The 14,036-nt window shown below is 50.5% G+C and overlaps 8 protein-coding genes across 8 annotated transcripts; 5 read left to right on the top strand and 3 right to left on the bottom strand.

Annotated features, from left to right (window-relative positions):
- Positions 1–557: 557 nt before the first annotated feature.
- Positions 558–1,575, bottom strand: RPL15 (60S ribosomal protein eL15; the record flags this gene model as incomplete). The annotated part of the gene is made up of 4 exons (XM_043276225.1): positions 558–698; positions 754–980; positions 1,035–1,191; positions 1,489–1,575. 4 exons carry the CDS (start codon positions 1,573–1,575, stop codon positions 558–560), a joined length of 612 nt encoding a protein of 203 aa, XP_043132754.1.
- Positions 1,576–3,618: 2,043 nt separating this feature from the next.
- Positions 3,619–5,310, top strand: ACHE_11633A (cytochrome P450; the record flags this gene model as incomplete). Its single annotated transcript, XM_043276224.1, has 3 exons — positions 3,619–3,950; positions 4,005–5,119; positions 5,174–5,310. The coding sequence occupies 3 exons, from the start codon at positions 3,619–3,621 to the stop codon at positions 5,308–5,310; spliced, it is 1,584 nt and encodes a 527-aa protein (XP_043132753.1).
- A 277-nt stretch (positions 5,311–5,587) lies between these two features.
- Positions 5,588–6,055, bottom strand: ACHE_11632S (mitochondrial 37S ribosomal protein mS37; the record flags this gene model as incomplete). The annotated part of the gene is made up of 3 exons (XM_043276223.1): positions 5,588–5,686; positions 5,755–5,834; positions 5,929–6,055. 3 exons carry the CDS (start codon positions 6,053–6,055, stop codon positions 5,588–5,590), a joined length of 306 nt encoding a protein of 101 aa, XP_043132752.1.
- Positions 6,056–6,297: 242 nt separating this feature from the next.
- On the top strand, positions 6,298–7,903 carry ACHE_11631A (DnaJ family domain-containing protein; the record flags this gene model as incomplete). Its single annotated transcript, XM_043276222.1, has 2 exons — positions 6,298–6,663; positions 6,719–7,903. 2 exons carry the CDS (start codon positions 6,298–6,300, stop codon positions 7,901–7,903), a joined length of 1,551 nt encoding a protein of 516 aa, XP_043132751.1.
- Positions 7,904–8,065: 162 nt separating this feature from the next.
- ACHE_11630S (uncharacterized protein) lies at positions 8,066–8,848 on the bottom strand (the record flags this gene model as incomplete). Its single annotated transcript, XM_043276221.1, has 1 exon — positions 8,066–8,848. One exon carries the CDS (start codon positions 8,846–8,848, stop codon positions 8,066–8,068), a length of 783 nt encoding a protein of 260 aa, XP_043132750.1.
- A 487-nt stretch (positions 8,849–9,335) lies between these two features.
- ACHE_11629A (uncharacterized protein) lies at positions 9,336–10,144 on the top strand (the record flags this gene model as incomplete). The annotated part of the gene is made up of 5 exons (XM_043276219.1): positions 9,336–9,461; positions 9,524–9,630; positions 9,716–9,820; positions 9,878–10,022; positions 10,079–10,144. The coding sequence occupies 5 exons, from the start codon at positions 9,336–9,338 to the stop codon at positions 10,142–10,144; spliced, it is 549 nt and encodes a 182-aa protein (XP_043132749.1).
- A 592-nt stretch (positions 10,145–10,736) lies between these two features.
- ACHE_11628A (uncharacterized protein) lies at positions 10,737–12,023 on the top strand (the record flags this gene model as incomplete). Its single annotated transcript, XM_043276218.1, has 1 exon — positions 10,737–12,023. One exon carries the CDS (start codon positions 10,737–10,739, stop codon positions 12,021–12,023), a length of 1,287 nt encoding a protein of 428 aa, XP_043132748.1.
- Positions 12,024–12,581: 558 nt separating this feature from the next.
- On the top strand, positions 12,582–14,030 carry ACHE_11627A (putative proline utilization protein PrnX-like; the record flags this gene model as incomplete). Its single annotated transcript, XM_043276217.1, has 1 exon — positions 12,582–14,030. The coding sequence occupies one exon, from the start codon at positions 12,582–12,584 to the stop codon at positions 14,028–14,030; it is 1,449 nt and encodes a 482-aa protein (XP_043132747.1).
- Positions 14,031–14,036: the final 6 nt, after the last annotated feature.

The following is a 14,036-nucleotide window of genomic DNA, read 5'->3' as shown; positions in this document are numbered from 1 at the left end:
GAAGGAGAGAGAGAGAGATATGGATAGAATGAATGGATAATGGAGTCGAGAGTCCGCAACCAGCAAAAGTGGAAACTGCAACACTGCCCGAACGGGTTAAGCGGCAGTCACTAGTAGGTAGGCAATTGACAGCGATACTACTGTGCCAATCCAGGGGCAAGAATTCTAGATTCAAGTTTGACGATTGGAGAATGCTTCTTTTTGTTCCCATGGAACCCGACTCTGGGGACTATTGGAATGCTTCAATACTCGGTCACGTGGTTCTCTACAGCCCAACCCCGATGTCCTACTCTCCCATATTCCCGTACGTTGCATCCAACAGAACCAAAATAAAAAAGTCGTCATACTTCGTTATAATAAAACAAGATAGAGAAAAATTGGAATCCCTGTTCTTTTTTGGCTAACATCCGATTCAGAAGAATGGTTGCATTAGGCTCGCACCCTGATATCCACATGACATGATCATAGCAGCGAGTTGTGATTTGAAAAGAAACACACCCTCGAAAACAAAGCTTTTCCAACGCCAACCACCGTCCCCTTGATCAGCCCGATCAAGTTTAACGGTATCTCCAGTAAGACTGGGTGTTCTGGCGCTTCCAGGTGTGACGGCGGCCGGAGCGGGTGTTGTTGAAGAGGTGGCCCTTGTTGATACCACGCGACTTCTTGCCAGTCGAGGTGAGACCACGAGCCTCGCGGTGCTGTAGATAACTTATCAGTATTATTCCGTACTAAATTTCCTGGCGAGAAACAAACCTTGTGGACGGGCTTGGCGATCCAGTTGATGCGGGCATCGCGACGGATAGCCTTGTGCTGGGGGTCGACGAGGATAACCTCGTAGTACTTGTAGGTGGAGTCCTGGTTGATCCAGTAGGAGTTCAGGACACGCAAGTTGGCGCAGCGGCGGCCGACACGCTCCTCAGCGGTGGCACGGAGAGCGCGCTGGTACTTGAGCTGGTTGACACCCATGTTGGTAGGCTTACCTATATGGCCATTAGCTTCTGCCACCACTCTGGGCATTCAATGGGGAAACATACCGTAGGTGGCACCCTTGGGCACAGGCCTCTTACGGCCACCACGGCGGACACGGGCACGGTAGACAACATAGCCCTGCTTGGCCTTGTAGCCCAGACGACGAGCCTTGTCGGGGCGAGAAGGACGGGAAGCCCGGTGGATAGCGTTCAGTTGACGGAGCTATATTGATGCACTCTCAGCAAAGTTCAACGAGTGTATAGCAAGACACAACAAGCCAGCACTCCCGCACAGGACTCGTGTGCCACAGTTTTCATGGGCTTTGACATCTATCCGCCGGCGTCGTGTTCTCTTTCTCTCTCTTTTCGGGGATGATTGATCGAGCCGTCCAATGGAACCCCCCGTTCTTTTTCATTCGCAACGAACAAAAACGAATCAAGAGGTAGCCTATGGCATAGCACACGAGCACCCGGCGGGATGTTAAATGATCGATTAGGGGATTAGGGAAGGGCTTCTCACCTCCCAGCAACGAACACGCAACAGGAAGCGAATCACGTCGGACTGCTTCTTCTTCTGAATCTCTTCCACGTATTTGAGGGCACCCATCTTGAAAAATCCAACCGTTAGCTTTTTGCCCCGGTATCTCAATTCAGCCGTTCGTGACGAATTCGAATATCTTCGCTCGCAAATCGCAATCGGTAAAACGAATGTCGCCAGTCGAACAGTAACAAGCAGTGCAGGATTTAAACGTACCTTGTCGGCGTGGCTGGTCGGTTGGTTGTCGTAGTCGTCGCAGAAAAGTTGAGAAAAGATCTCTTTCAAGGAAGTTGTGTGTGGGACACTAAGCGATTAGGCGAGCCAATGGTCTCCACCGCCCGGCGGGTCAACCCTTGCTGCCTGAGGCCGTTAGTATCCACCTAAGGCATTAATTCGGACATAGTGGAGATAAGATCAAGGTACATAGTTCGCGACGCGTCCAAATAATACCACCATCAACAAACCCATTGCTTCTATTCCTCAGTATGGTGTCATTCGGCGCGGAAATCAGCGCAGGCAGAAACCCCAATCATGAGCTCACTCCTATCATTCGTGCTGCTATCCTCTCTGCCTCGATCTCGAAAAGTCACCAACCGAACTCGCAAAGAATTCAATGTCAGTCGATCAACAATCTACAAAACCCAAAAGAACTATATCGATCCAGTCGTCCTGAGAAACTGAGTCAATCAGCTCAGAGATATATACGTCAGACTGTTCGCCAGAATCCTGCAATAAGTATCAAAGTTGATGGCGAGCTGTCAGCATGAGGTTTCGGAGGCGACGATGAAGCGGGTTTCGAAAGGGGCTCGTCAAGATGTACAGGCCGAGAAAGATGCAGCAAAGGAGAAGTAGATGAACAATCCAAATGATACTGGGTTTACACATGATATAATTCACCGATTGTCTGCCTATGGAAGCCATCATATGTAAACAACTTGATGATGAGTGCTCCATCATGCTCTGTCCCAGACAAACCGTCGTTTATACGGTATTCTCAATGGTTTCCCATGCCGAGAATGCGCCCGTCACCCGCTTGGGTTTGGGCCCTGGCTGACTGTCAGCCACGGTGATAACGCTGCTTTGTTGGAATTCATTGCACAAGGGGCAGTTATCGAGGGCTGCGGGGTGTCGGTGAAAGCCGCTATCAGGAAGACGCTCGTTGATGCTCAGATTATATTGCCGGATAAGAAGGGAGCGGGAGAAGAGGATGACAAAGACACTAGAAATCTAGATGAATACTCTCCGTGCTACGTTGAATCCACGGAAAGCTCGGACCACCACGCCCATTCAGATCCGGACTCAGAGCCAGTCTTTTAAGTCGTTCAGATCCATTCTCTGGAGAGGATCGAGAGGAAGAGGAAGGTGAAAAAGTGATAATGAACTTGTAAGTCGTCATCTCAAATGTCATCTGAGAAATGCTAATACATAACCCCCAGGAATGGCCTCCCGAATTGCTCTATTTCCCCCACCAGCCCCTTATCTGCTGCGCTGCGCTAAAGGGCGACATATCGATCATGGAAACTCTCCTTGCCCACAGTGCATACCCAGACTCTTGCAACTTAATATATGAATCACCATTGATGATTGCATCCCGAGGAGGCCATGAAGATATTGTAAGGTTACTGCTGCAAAAAGGTGCTTTTGTGGATGCTCGGGATGATTTCCAACGCGGTGCTTTATCGTTCGCAAGAAAAGCATGAGCACTTGGGGCTTGTTAAAATTCTCCTAGAGCATAAAAGGTCGTTTTTGAATTATACTGGAGATTGTGATTAGAGTGATCTGCCAATTCTCCGGTATGATTTAGTTAGCTTATTATTGGAATCGTCAATGCAGACATATTGTTTGGGTTTCGGAATCTCTCAGGGAATGTACTCAGGGCTTGAGGAACATGATCATTTCGGCTTTTATAACCAATCAAAGTTCATGACAAGGAGTTACATCGTTGTTTCTTGTTAGAGCATACGTTACTATGATGGGTAATGTCATCCACTCTTATCTGCGGGGAGTCGCGGGGCTGAACATTAATGTTACCTAAAACAACACCTCCCGGAGACAGAAATACTGCTATACTCCCGTCAAGGCAGTGCTTAATTGTTCCATTCAAGGTCGAAAATGGCGCTCTCTTCAGTATCGGTGTTAGCAGCTATTGCTGTATCTCTACTTCTCTTCTACAAAGCCATCATATACCCCGTCTTCCTCTCCCCATTGTCCAAGATCCCGAACGCACACTGGTCTGTTCCGATAACGCCTGCTTGGATTCTCTGGAAGCGATTCAGAAGCCAGAATAACCGGACCACTCATGCAGCTCACAAAAGACTCGGTCCTATTGTCAGACTGGCACCAGCAGAAATCTCAATCAACTGCGTCGACGGCGGAATCAAGTCCGTCTATACCGGCGCATTTGAGAAACATGAATGGTATCCGAGGGTGTTCGGGTCATTTGGGTAAGGGAGACATCCCACCGTATTTCCGGTATAAATGTTAATGGGTGTCTACAGAACCATCAGCATGTTCACCATGACCGGGAACAAAGATCATTCATTCCGGAAGAGGATGCTGTCGAACATCTACAGCAAGTCGTTTCTGCAGTCATCGCCGCATATGCGACTGATCTCGGAGACCATGTTGTTTGAATGTTTCTTGCCTCTTATCCACGAAGCGGCAGTCTCAAACACCCCGATAGACATGCACGAGACCGGCCAGGCTCTGATTATGGACTTTGTTTCCGCGTATATCTTTGGTCTGGCAAATGGTACTAATTTCCTCGAGCACGAGTCCTACCGGCGTAAGATCCTCAGCCTGTATTTCTCCAGGAAGCCCTATGAATTCTATTACCAGGAGATCCCGAACCTGGTATCTTGGTTGCGTTCCTTTGGGGTCCGTTTGATACCAAGGTGGTGCGATGAGGCAAATGAAAGGCTTGATGCCTGGTGCTTAGAGCTGTGTGACAAGGCAGACCGGTCTGTCGGATCCACCAAATTGAAAGAAGAGCCGGTTGTCTTCAAGCGACTCAAGCAGAGCATCACGAAGCATCTACCGGAAGAAAAATATGATTCAGAGTCTCATGCAAACAGCGCCAAACAGCAACGCTTCGACATAGCAGCCGAGCTATATGATCAACTCACAGCTGGCTTTGAGACAAGCGCAGTGGCTCTGACATATCTCTTCTGGGAACTCAGCAAGAAACCTGATCTGCAGAAGGAGCTCCGTGAAGAATTCTTAACCTTAGATCCTAACATCACGTATCCTCGACCTACCGCTTCCAGAGAGCTACCATCGCCCAAGTCTATCGACTCTTTGCCTCTCCTTGAGGCAATCGTCACAGAGACACTGCGTATTCATGCACCGATTCCAGGAATTCAGCCTCGAGTGACCCCATATCCATCCTGTACTCTAGCCGGATATGACAGTATTCCTCCAAACACCCGAGTAAACGCCCAGGCATATTCGCTCCACCGCAACCCTGAGGTGTTCCCGGAGCCGGAGACGTGGGAACCCAAGAGGTGGCTTAATGACGCTAATTCTTCCGTTGATTTGGAGGAAAGGAAACGGTGGTTCTGGGCTTTTGGGAGCGGCGGAAGGATGTGTATTGGGAGTAATCTGGCTTTGCAGGGTATGTTATTCTGTGCTGTGACTGGAGAAGATGGTTGTGCTAATATCCGTGCAGAGATAAAGCTGGCCGTTGCTGCCATTTATACCAATTTTAGCACTGTCTTGATTGATGATGAGAACATTGAAGCGACTGACGCTTACACAGTGAAGCCAAAGGGGGATAAATTGATCCTGCGCTTCATGCCTCTCTAGTAATGAGATTATGTCTCGGTGTAGAACGCTGGATAGCCAATGACTTCTTGAAGATCATGGATTGAGCTTTTCAAACGTATCGCATATAATGTACAGACCAGCATATGGCAAAACATCCATATGCCCTCAAATCTAGAGCATAATCTTTTGATGTACCGTGAAAAAGGAATCCCAAACTCCGAAAATAAAACGTTCACCCTCCCCGCCATCCACTTAACCAAGAAGCATCGTAATGTAACCGTGGGTTCCGGGGAGCAATCCGACAAAAAGAATTCGTTTAACCAAGCTTGCCGTCCCTCTTCTGGGGTCCGACGACCTTCGGGTACATTCTCATAAGGTGGTAGTTGATGGTGTTCTTCTTCTCGCCATGCGATTTCTGTTCCCCCGAAAAATGGAATTAGCATATCCAATGTAATGTGTTCCATTAAATTCAGTAATACGCACCGGTTGATCCATACACTTCTTCAATTGTGATTCAATCGCCGCACAGTTCTCCGAACCGAACCCCGACGAAGCCCAACAGCCTATTGTCGCAAGTCAGCCCCATTGCATTCAACACAATATATCCTTTCCAAGCGCAACCCAATCACCAAGCGGGTGAGGTGTTTCGAGACGTACTTAGCATCGTAGACATCACAGTCACGCAGGGATTCTGCTCATGTTGGTTGGGACGGCGGACCCGGAGATGGGGAATCGTCTGCAAACGGACGGGGTTGAGACGGGTCGAGGCACCCTTGGCAGGCATGTTGGCGGTTATCGTCCGGCTCGACAGGAAACGAGGGGAAGTTGAGGGACAGCGACTACAGACAACCGGAAAAAAGCATCCAAATCAAAAGCGTCGGAAAGGCTTCGGAGATGCCAAGACATTGTCGGTGGCTGACATAAGCGGTTGTATAAGTTGCCGCTCGGAGCATAGCTCAACTCATTGAATTGCGCTTGACAGAGGCGAACCTTTGTTGTTTTTACTTTAGACGGAGCATCGTGGATATGAGTGCGAAGCATGTGTCTGTGTTGAATTTAACCAGGATTCCTGCCAGGTGCAGAGCTGTATATCAGCAGCGAACGACTTTCGTCCCGAGGAGCCTCTCTACATCAAACGTCCTGAAGCAGGACGGCAACAGCGAGAAGAAAGATGATTCATCCTCGCAAAATGAACCCCAGGAAGAGAGCGCCATGGTGCGGAGGCTGTCAGAAATGACAGAGGATGCAATGCTGGAAGGAGGTCGATCTGCGCGCAAGAATATACAGGAGGCGGGGTTTTCGGAGGATCTAAAGGCAAAGCTCGAGGAGAGACTTGCTGGGAGTACGTTCAGGAATGAGTATGCTGCTGCTCACTCCATTGTGGACATGCCGGTATGTTGCCTCAGATTACGGAAGTTATCTGGAATGATTGCTTACCGGTTCTTAGGAAAGCGCAGGACAAGGAACTCAAGATATCGCCGGATCCACGCCCTGGTCTGGAGCAGAGGAACTCCCCGACATCACTCTCCGAATGCTAGATGACGCGAAGCCGAAGCCAATCCGCACTCCCTATAAAATCCCCCAGCCAAATCCCGTCGACCTCCGCATCAGCCCCAAGCGCAAAGTCTCGCCCGGTGTCCGCATCGCAGAAGCCAAAGAGCGTACCGCCACTTACAACCTAAGCCAGAGTCCTGGTCTTACAGACAAAGAACGCCAAAAGGTACGGGAGGAGCTGCGCGAAAGATTCACGCCAGGTGCTCGACCAATGCCCGTGTCTCTTCAGGGCTTCGCGTCGCTTGCCAACGAACGGATCGAAGATGCCATCTCTCGTGGACAGTTCAGGAACATAAAGCGGGGCAAGGGTGTTAATACCGAAGTCGACCATAATGCAAACAATGCCTTCATGGATACAACAGAGTATCTCATGAACAAGATGATCCAGAGACAGGAGATCGTTCCGCCCTGGATTGAGAAGCAGCAAGAGCTCGCGAAGGAGGTAGATCGGTTCCGTCAGCGCTTGCGGGCTGACTGGAGGAGACATGCTGCGAGAATGATCGCAAGTGAGGGAGGGCCTTTAGGAGAGCAAATGAGGCGTGCTCGGGCACATGCTGCAGCAGAAGTTCGACTGGCTGAGAGGGCGAGGATCGAGAAATTTTTTCAGGAAGATAGCTCGGAACCCGAGACACAGTCAGTAACGGAACCGTCTTCTTCCACTCCAGAGACACAAGCCGAAAGGACTGATGACGAGAATCTACCACATTTACCCCCCCTCCGTGACCATCACTATCTCTCCATCGAACGCCCATACCACGAGGTCACAGTGAAGAATCTCAATGCACTAGCTCGCTCATACAACCTCCAAGCGCCTCCAGTCGCACAAAAACCCTACATCAACCTCGACCGCGAATTATCCTCCTGCTTTGCGGATGTAGCGCCAAGCCTGGCCGATGAAATCAAACGCAGGGCGATGGAGAGGGCACAAGGTCCCTCGACGATGGTCCATCAAAAGACGTCCTCGGTGATGGATTCGCTGAGTACTATGCAGACGTCTCATGTCTATGATGAGGATGAATCGAAGGGCTATGGGTTCAGAGAATTTTGGCGGGATTTGTTCTCGAAAAAGAATAGGTAGGCTTGGATTGTATATATGAATGGTTTGTACGATATGATTGATACACCGGACTAGATCCGCTGTATATTTGGAATATTATAGACAGGTGTACTAAGGATATCATAGTAATAGGAAATGAATCATGACATAAAATCGTCAACAGGATCCAAGCAATAATATCAATCAAGCCCGATGCTGCCGTTCCAGCCAGGAAGACACAATCATCGGAAGACTCTCCTCTATCATGACACTCTCCGAAACAATATCATCCTCCCCCAGCCAACGAGAAACGTCCCTCCAATCCATCCAAAGCGAATACGCTGCCCTAACCGAACAACAGAAACCAACACCAACCGCAACGGCCGCTACCACCTGCAGCAACACCAAGACCGAACCATTGAGTATCCCCAGTTGTCCGACATCCACAAGGGCTTGGAAAACAAGCAGAGAAAGCAGCAAGCCCGTAACGAGGGAGATAATAGCGATGCACGTTCGTATAGCATGTCCATCTCTGCGCTGCTTGCACTTTTCCATCCCATTCCCACGGATCCGGTTGTACGATACGGTATACCGTCTGAGAACCACCGGAAGACCAAAAGCGAGGACGACGAGGGATAACATAGCCAAGGCTGGTACTAAGGACGTAACCTGGGACGTAGGGCCAACATCACTGCCGGACGAAGACGACCGATCCCCTGATTGATCCCCTCCCTCCAGTCTTTCCGTATATCCATCGTCTCCGTCCCCCTCAACGAGTCCCCGCCGCTTCAAAGGAATGATAAAGTTATGCCAGGGAATCTTAGGAAAACCCCCATGCGGCCATCCAGCCTGGCCCATATCGGAGTCCCCGAACGGGAGGCGAGAAATGAGTTCGAGGTGACCGATCCAGATCTCGTTGATTGCGTTGCCGGGCTTGTAGTAGTCTTCTGATCTGACGCCGTGGATGACGGAGACTTTGTGGCCCATTTTGGTGGTGGTGTCGTGGAATGCGGGTGGGGATGGGGTTCGAGGCGAGAATGACTTCTGAGACAAGGTATGACAGTTACTTGGTTTGAACGCGTGACAGGTTATGGGCTGGGTTATCGATGTAGTCTGTCCCAGATCAGAGAAACGACGCCTGGTGCTCTGATTGGGGTTTTGTTTACGAGAATACAGGTTGGAATATCTATACATCGTGCCTTCTATATTTGGTTAGATTCAGGCATATAGTAATTAATGCCTTGTTTCAAGGCACATATATATCCAAATGCAGTTAGCGCATTTCTTGCCTACATGGCTATTCAAGCAAACCCTCTGAATCACAGCTTCAAAAGGACAGTTCCAAAGATGAGACCAAACATAAGGCCAGTGAATGAAAATATCGTAGTCGACGATTTCACGGCAAATTTAAACCCTGACGACGAGCATTACACTCACCGCCCGACTAGCTCGTCAATCGTCTTATATCATCGATATGGCATATGATCGGCTTCGCAATGGAATGAAAAGCATCCAAACGCTTTTCAAGTTCAATATACCGATGATCTTGCCCCGGAGCGGGTCATTCCATCTCGTTACCTCCCCAACGATGATTATCCAGGTGAATTGAAACCCCCAGCCCTTATCTCTTTCGTGCTCTTGCTAACGAGTTGAAGAGTATAGTTGGCTCCGCAGAAGATTACGAGGGCCAGCGAGAAGCAGCTTTATGATGACGGGACGGGCAAGAAGCAGTTGGGAGCGCACTTCAAGTCATTTTTTGATTCCCTCTCGTAAGTAATGACGAGGGGGAAGAAGACAATTCGGAGGATGAGGGTGACAACGATGACAATGATGATGCTGATGCCGCGGATGAAGACAAGTGCGAGCTGGTGTCGAAGGTCTGCCTGAGCGAGATGGTTCTTGTGCAATCTTCCAATGGGGTGATATGCACAGGCTGGCGCCCCAACCAGCTTTCACTTTGTAAGTTGGGCTTCCTTTCGTCATACCGTATTTGCCATGTCTGGTCTAATGATTTAGATGGGTGAACGAGCACCAGGTGAAATTCAAGATAGGTACGTCGGGAAAGCCCATCACTGTCAAAAACGACGGCAACATCTATATTGTCAAGGAGGTGGGGTTTCGTCGGCGCGAGCAGGCGAAGGTGCCCATCACCAACTACGACGTGAGAATCAGATCCGGGCAGGATGAGAGGAAGGACTGATACTTACATCTGCCTAGGCCAAACGCCGTGATGCTGGCGGTGTTAAAGCAAAAGGCTGGCCAGAAGGAGAAATTCACTTCTAGCTCAAGCCATGCCAAATTGCAGAGATGAGATATGGGAAAATAAAGAAGCATTCATCCTGTCGATCCATGGGACCCAGGTCCGTCTTCTGAGCGCTTTCGTGTCTGATTGTTGTATTTGTCCCTTTTCCATCCGTTCTTCTCTCCCTGTCTTTCTTTCTTCCTTATTCAATTAATTATTAATTATTTTTGTTTTATTTTCGTTTTTGCATTTTTGCCTTTTTGCTCATGACGTCGAACCATCCAATGTTGGCTTACCTCGCCTACCGTCCGTCGCGTGTCAGTGGCCAAAACCCGTGTGTGATGGGATGTGCCGTGCGTCAGCCCGGCGCGTATTGCACCAACGACACTCGCCGGAGCTGTGCTTGACGACTCGATGGCCCTCTCAGTGTCTGGCAATGCGTTCTCTCACATTATCACAGCCAATCGCTCCACAGTGACTTGGAGGTTATATCCTCTGTCATACGCGCCCCCCTCCAGGATGTTGTGTGCTGTTCACGTAGGGATTTGCGGCCTCGTTCCCAATGCTTTTTGTGCCCGTTGAGATTACCGGGTGATACTTAATCTCTCTTCTTCTGCGGATTACCCGTCCATAATGCACACATTTGTGTTGCTTGCGTTCCTGGCTTCTCGGGTCGTTGCGTCGTCGAGTATAAAGTCTATTCCTGCTGATCACAAGTTGGATCGGTCTCTTCTTGCTGCTCAAGTTGGTGGCCTCGTCGCAGCTTACGTGGGTTTCGTCGCGATTACTCTCTCTTTATTGCTCTTTGTGGGAAGACGTCTACGACGGACGGTGCACGCGTCGAACTATACGCTACAGGTGGAAATGATGAAGCCGTTCAAGCCTCCTTCCACCGTGGACCCTAGCCCTGTTACTCCTATCTCGCCCAGTCTGCCCAGTCCAAACCGGCCAAATGGTTTCAATCGATCGTGCAGTAGCCTTGGCAGAAGTGCTAGGACACTTGATCATCCATCCAACAGTGGCAGTGTGGCCACTATTGATGAAACGGTGGTCGCAACCGATCGACGTCGGGCACAAGAGCAGATGGAGATGCTATATGCTGCTGTGATGGAGTATGATGAACAGAAAGAGCTGGCCAAGGAAAGCGGCAGTAGTAGCGGCGGTCACAGTCATAACTACAGTTTGCAGTCACAGGAGAGTATAGTCACCAACCCGTTCACGGATCGTTCGTCGCGGATCCTCGAAGAGCCATCCCAGGCAAATGAAGTACTGGCCAGTCCACGATCGAGCAATTCTCGACTATCGCGGAGGCTTTCGTCGCTGTCTCTCTTTAGCTCGAACACACGCACGTCTGCGGGCTCGGGCAAAATTCGCTCACCACGGCTTCCTCTTCGGAAACTGTCCATCTCGTCTCCTTTGGCATCGCCAGATCCCACGACAAACACGTCGTATGGCGAGGATCAACCACCGTTGACACCTCGTCTGTACAACCCGCCACCTCCCCCAGCGCCCCCGATCCATGTCTCAGCTCCTCCTCCCGCAAAATCGTCAGGCATGAGACGAACACCAGCCCCTCCTCCGTTGAGTCTATCGGCTGCAAGCCATGCAGCATACTCGTCACGCCATGCGGGACCATCACAGGGCAGTTCATCGCTACCGTTCCGGGATGCCTATGGTCTGCAAAGCGCCCCGCCCACCAAGACGACGATCCTAGAACGCCCCGCGAAACAAATGAATGGACCTAGGACCGGAATGCCGACCCCATACAGTCCGTACATGCCATTCACACCGGTCACACCGTTGACGCCCAGTCGAATCGTGACGAAGCGAGAGCGGAAACGAGAGGGCAAGGAGAATGGGTTGCATGTTCTAAATGAGGACGATATGGTCAAGGATGATGGTGACATGTGGGGGTACTAATCCTGCCATACAATTGATTCTTTTAATTCACGTTTTTATATCCTGGCGTTATGGAGGTTGACGTTTTGATCTTATTGATTCCCCGGCATGCATAACGACCAAGCGTCTTCCAATCGGAGGATTTTTCTTATCTGCATACAAATATTACATTATTCCCGTTCCTGTACTCTGTAGATACTCTATCGCTTAGACATAGTAGTCTTTGGAGGCAACGAGTACTGTGGTCCGCCAAGGCTTATCTGTCGTCATTAGCAGCCTCAACCGCCGTCTTCGTCGCTGTTTCTTGCCGGATTCTTCCCCGATTCGTCTTTGGCCCTCCACGTTGACTAAAAGGAGAAAGAAAGACAGTCGATATAAATTGCTGAGTGCGTACTCCGTATTCATATATGCTGCCAAGTGCCCCGTTGTGTTTGCGCTTGTTCGCTGACTGGTGGTAGAAGAGGGAAGGAACGCCTCCGTCGATTTCTAGAAGAACAGCTGTCTTTGTCGAACTCTTCGCTTCTTTCTTTATTTTATTGCTCTCGTTTCTACCTACTATTATTCCAATTGACAGGAATCATGCCGCTTACTATCCTTTCACAAGCGCAGTTGCGATCTCTGCTGCTGTCGCTGACTCGCGAAGAGATCATTGAGCTGCAGCACAAGCTTGCAGAGTCATTGCGTGAATACAGTACCGGATCCCAAGAGCAGGGCTGTTCATCATCCTATCAGCCACCGAGAACTGCGATTACTCGAGCCAATGGCTGTACGACACTGTTTATGCCTGCGAGCACCGGCCAGACGATCGGGATGAAAATGATTTCACTAGACGACGCAGATAAGGCGGGATGTGCGGTGGAGAGCGGCTTGGAAACTTCCGAAAACGAAAAGGCCTCGACTCGGTCCCGGTCGCGCGCCGGTAGAGGCTCCATGGGTTCTACTTCTCAATCGTCCGACACGGATGCTCACTCGATTGCATCGTCGCAGGATGAAGATGACGGCGACAGTAGCAACGAGAATGACACTAATGGCTCGTCGAGCGGGCCGAGTCTCCGGTCGTCGATACAGTCAGGAACCGTCAACCAGCAGCCCATCCCGCCTAATGTGTCGGAGACGTTGGGAGCGTGGCCTGGGGCTGGTACCCGCGACACTTCACCACAAGGTAGTGTGACGTTGTTGGACGAAGAGAGTCTGCCGTTTGGATTGATCAATGCACATGAATTGACGCCCTTCCGCACGGCGCTGACGGCGCTCATGCTCTTCAACAAGCGGAACCGGGTGCGCACGCTGACTATTTTCGGGGCCGGCAAGCAGGCTTACTGGCACATTCGACTGGCGCTGACCCTGCGCGGATCTGAGATCAAGAAGGTGTACATAATCAACCGGTCGTTTGATCGAGCGGCTAGGCTCCTTCGGGACATTTACTCTCCAGAAAATGCTAGCTGGCGCGGGGACGTCAAGTTTTCGGCCGTCAGCAGTGAGTTTGGCAACTATACTCGCATTGTCGGGGACGCCGTTAACAAGGCCGATGCCATCTTCTGCTGCACTCCGTCCATCCAGCCTCTGTTCCCGGCCGAGCTGCTCACTTCCAACGAAGGTCGTCGCAAGGGCCGGTTCGTCAGCGCGATTGGATCGTACAAAGCACACATGGCAGAATTGCACCCGGACATCCTGCGTGACGAGGTAACGGTGCACACGTCACATCGCCATTTCCGCAGGCACGCCAAACGCAGCGGAGTCGTGGTGGTCGACAGTCTCGATGCCGCGCTCAAGGAAGCCGGCGAGCTCATCCAGGCGGATGTCAAGCCACACCAGGCCGTCGAACTGGGCGAACTGCTCATGGTGCGCGAGGCGTCTCGTCAGGACACGGGCGGCAAGGACGATACTAAAAGTCTGCGCGAATGGCTAGAACGGGGCAATGTGATCTACAAGAGTGTGGGATTGGGATTGATGGATTTGGTAACGGGAGGCGATCTGATCCGACTGGCTCGTGAGAGGAATTTGGGGACTACAGTGGAGGAGTTTTAGATGTGA

The sequence above is a fragment of the Aspergillus chevalieri genome, chromosome 1 (assembly GCF_016861735.1).
Source record: "Aspergillus chevalieri M1 DNA, chromosome 1, nearly complete sequence".
NCBI classification, from domain to species: Eukaryota; Fungi; Ascomycota; class Eurotiomycetes; order Eurotiales; family Aspergillaceae; genus Aspergillus; species Aspergillus chevalieri.
This window is presented reverse-complemented; position numbering and strand designations above follow the sequence as displayed.